Genomic DNA, 3,639 nt, shown 5'->3' with positions numbered 1-3,639 from the left:
GTCTGTCTGAGTATCACTTTAGCATGCAAGTCTCAACTCATGTTTAATTTAAATGAAAATAAGATTCCAAATTATATTTAAAATGCATTTTATTTTTCTTTAAAAGAAATAAAAGCAGAGACAAATGGATGGGGGGGAGGGGGGGCTGTATAGAAAAAAACCTCTGTCGTCCTATGTACAATTCAAAATTATATCCATACAAAACATGCCACATACAATAAAAATTATTCATATTCCCTAAAAGTAGCTCAGCTGTACAGATGTAAAACATTTTTAAAAAGTTAGGTAAAAAAAGTTCAACTTTTAGCAAGCTCTTTATTTAATTTAAGATATGCAGAGAACTTAATTTAGATATTCAAACATGATAGAAGGTATGAAGAAGTTACTTAGGCTAAAATCCAGTGAGCGGCAAAATGTCTAATGGTCTTCCCTTCAAATAAACATGACAAGAAAAAAATATCACTGACTCATACTTTAGCAATATCTACCACTTAGAAGTACTATTGAGTGCAATTTATTCTCAGGTAAGTACAGGGTTAACTTTGAATATTTAGTCATAACATCAGACCGAGTAGCCTGTTTTCACAAGGTATACCAACACATTCACTTCTATAGGGAAGATAAAACACCAATCATATTTAACTAATATCCTAGCCAGGGAGAAGTTAAAGATTTTCCGTATACTAATGATCCAATTGTGACCAATCAAGGGAGAGGTTTTGGTAAAATTGACTAGTAGCATACATTAAAAGTAAATGAACAAATAGGTGAACAATTTGACATAAATACACAAATGCTATGCACCCTTCAAGTGATTTCTCAAAGTTGTAATAATGTTGACAACTTTCCATTATGCATCTACAACATTCTTTCACTCTTGGCTTCTCATCCAAGTCATTGAAGACCAGACATCTTCACATACCTATTTTAACAAACTGTCTTTGAAAGCTTATAGCAAAAAATGCTAATAGAAAAACAGGTAAATGCAAAAACACTCCATTTTACATATATTTATATATATACACACACACAGCATAATCTTTGATAAAATGATATCCAGTGGTTGATTTATTTCTCTACAATTTTAGATTTTTATTGATTAAAAAGGGGTTGGATAAAGAGTTTGTTGCCCCCCCTATAGAATATATATACAGTTTGTACACTTTTGCATTTTTCTTACGTGAGGTTTTAGGGTAGAGGGGACAAAGTAGTACAGGTGACATCGCCATGGAGACTTCAGAACTCTCCCCTTTGAAGATCTACTTTGTTATTCATTTCATTAAAATAAAAATAAATGCCCTTTTTTTACAAGTCTTCCCCTGCCCTTGATTCAAGACTCCAGTATAGAAGACCGTACTACCACTAGAAAACCACAACACAGGGATCTTTAGAAACACACCTAGCTGTGGTGTGGTTAGACAGGCAGGGCCAGGCAGAGAAAGACTCACTACAGTAAAGTTTACAACAGTCCACTACATGATATAGAGAGGAAGATGCTAGATTCATGGTTGACGTCATTCGAGAAAAGAAAATATTAAAATGCAGATGGGAGTTCAAGGACTAAAAGGTGGGAAACAAATGGGATAGTAGTCTTGTCTTGCATTATTACCCGCAAGCTTTCTGCTTAATGTGTGACCAGAAGGCATAAAGCAGCAAGCGTACATTACACTTCACTCATTAGTTGAACTTGATCGTCTTGCCAGACTTATTACATGATCCTGCTTCGCTTTACGTGTTGAAGCGCCAATCCCTCGCTCAGTCCTCCGCAGCGTAAGGTTAGATGTTACTGTGCATTCAGTCAACTAAGAAGCATGATATCTAAATGCGTTATAAATATGCAGAGAAGGGCAACAAAAAAAAGTAGCTACATGAAATCCAGGATGATCAGGAGTCATCTCATGATACCTGTTAAGCTTGTGATTGATCTTAATGCGATATCTAAAAATTAAAAAAAAAAAAAAAACGATCATATAATTTATTCCGTCTGTATACATAATTAATGAGGAATAATATTGTTGGCTCATTATTGTAAAATCAGCATAGAATAGATAGAGCAAACCGGCTGCTAGTTTAAGTTTCCCTGCATGTCCGAGAAGGCTATATTATTAGCCTAATGATAACATTCCCACCGACCCCTTTCTTCCCCCTTTTCCACAGTAGCAGTTTTTACACAAAGTAAGCAGTCACTCCCACTAGATCAATGAGGTAGACTGGGGGTCCAACTAACCCACCTTTTATAAACTCCTTTAGTCAGTCAGGCCAATAAAACCTTTATGTCTGGTGCCTCTAGAGGTCAACTTTTATAGTATCAGAAATCTTTCTACTCCGTCTCCAGCGATACGTCGTTCTTCTATACAGACTCAGAGCCACTGTCTTCAGGATTGTCTAGCTAGCCAATAATATCCACGTTGGGGAGTCAATCTCCACCAATGACGACGGGAGAGTGTCTTTTCCTTAAGGGTTAGGTTAGGAAGAGGGGGAGTGCGGGAGGAGAAGAAGAATAGGATAGGTAAGACCCTAAAACAAAAAATGCATTCGTTTGTTCTTTGTACTTAAAATGGCTTCTTTCTTCAAAGCTCTAGGTGAGATCTGTCCTAAGAGAGTATTGATATCACATAGAATCAGAACATTTGGTAAGTTTAGAGGATTGTATTCCAGCCATAGTTATTGAAGGGGGGAGCGGTAGGTAGGTAGAGGAAAGAGTTGCTTTTGGCAGAGGACACAGTTCATCCACAAAGAGATTGTCCCACCATTCGGCTGGATGTCAATAGAGGTGGGTTTGCGTTCAGAATCAGTAATGCTCTTCAAACCTTTGGCTACAGGTGTGAATGCAAACGTCTTCATCTTATTGATTTGGAGGTTAGATTTCCCTCCTCGTTCGTCAGCTTACGAACAGCTTATGAACTGGGTAAGTAGTTCTAAAGACTCTATAGGCTTTGGCGCAGCAGGAGTGTTCTGTTCTGGCACCCAGGAGAAAGAAGGGACTCCCCTCCCCCCCCCTCTCTGTTTTTCGCTCTGTTTTTCCCCGTTCGTTTAGTTCATCCACTTTCGGCAATTCCAGGCTCCGCAGTGGCAAGGGATCTTGTGCTGATCGTCCTCAAAGTCAAACTGATARTCGTACGTCAGCTAGGAGAAGAGACAGAGAGGGTCAACAACAACACTATGCTGTAATGTCATTATTACATGTATTTCTAAAGCCAGGTTTACATCAACAGTAGTCACACTGCTTTACCGTAACACAACCAAGACCCCCAAAGAGACAGTTTAGAGCTTTTAAATCGGTGAAGGAAGCTGTATATTGGGTATGTGCATATTGAGCAGGGTTCTCTGTGGTCTCTCACCTCTTCTCCCTTGGGGATCCGGCGACTGGAGATAATGATGATCTTGTCCTCTTTGTCAAACGTCACCACCTCGGCAACACAGTTGGGGGCACAGGAGTGGTTGACATAGCTGAAGAGGAAAACAGGAGGGTGAGACCGGGACAAACGCAATAGGGGAAAAAAAGAGAAAGTACACTTCCAACACCTACCGAGCTGGGCCGCCAGTCAGAGTGGCATCGATCACATGCTCGTTGTTGGTGCGGAACATGTAGATCCCACGGTTCTAGAAGAAAACAAGCAGGAAGAGAGGTCATTCTAA

General features: G+C 39.3%; 1 protein-coding gene across 1 annotated transcript in view; it reads right to left on the bottom strand.

The window, feature by feature from the left end:
* Window positions 1-71: 71 nt before the first annotated feature.
* LOC111976311 (histone-lysine N-methyltransferase 2D) overlaps window positions 72-3,639 on the bottom strand; it is a 45,072-nt gene continuing 41,504 nt past the window's right edge. The window contains exons 48-50 of the mRNA XM_070447740.1: window positions 3,530-3,603; window positions 3,342-3,450; window positions 72-3,126 (exon numbers count right to left, since the gene is read on the bottom strand). Of these exons, the coding sequence (XP_070303841.1) occupies window positions 3,034-3,126; window positions 3,342-3,450; window positions 3,530-3,603 (276 nt within the window). The 3' untranslated portion in view covers window positions 72-3,033. The remainder of the gene's footprint in view (window positions 3,127-3,341; window positions 3,451-3,529; window positions 3,604-3,639) is intronic.

This window comes from Salvelinus sp. IW2-2015, linkage group LG17, assembly GCF_002910315.2.
Source record: "Salvelinus sp. IW2-2015 linkage group LG17, ASM291031v2, whole genome shotgun sequence".
Classification (NCBI taxonomy): domain Eukaryota; kingdom Metazoa; phylum Chordata; class Actinopteri; order Salmoniformes; family Salmonidae; genus Salvelinus; species Salvelinus sp. IW2-2015.
The sequence above is the reverse complement of the archived record's forward strand: the minus strand, read 5'-3'. Positions and strand labels throughout refer to the sequence as shown.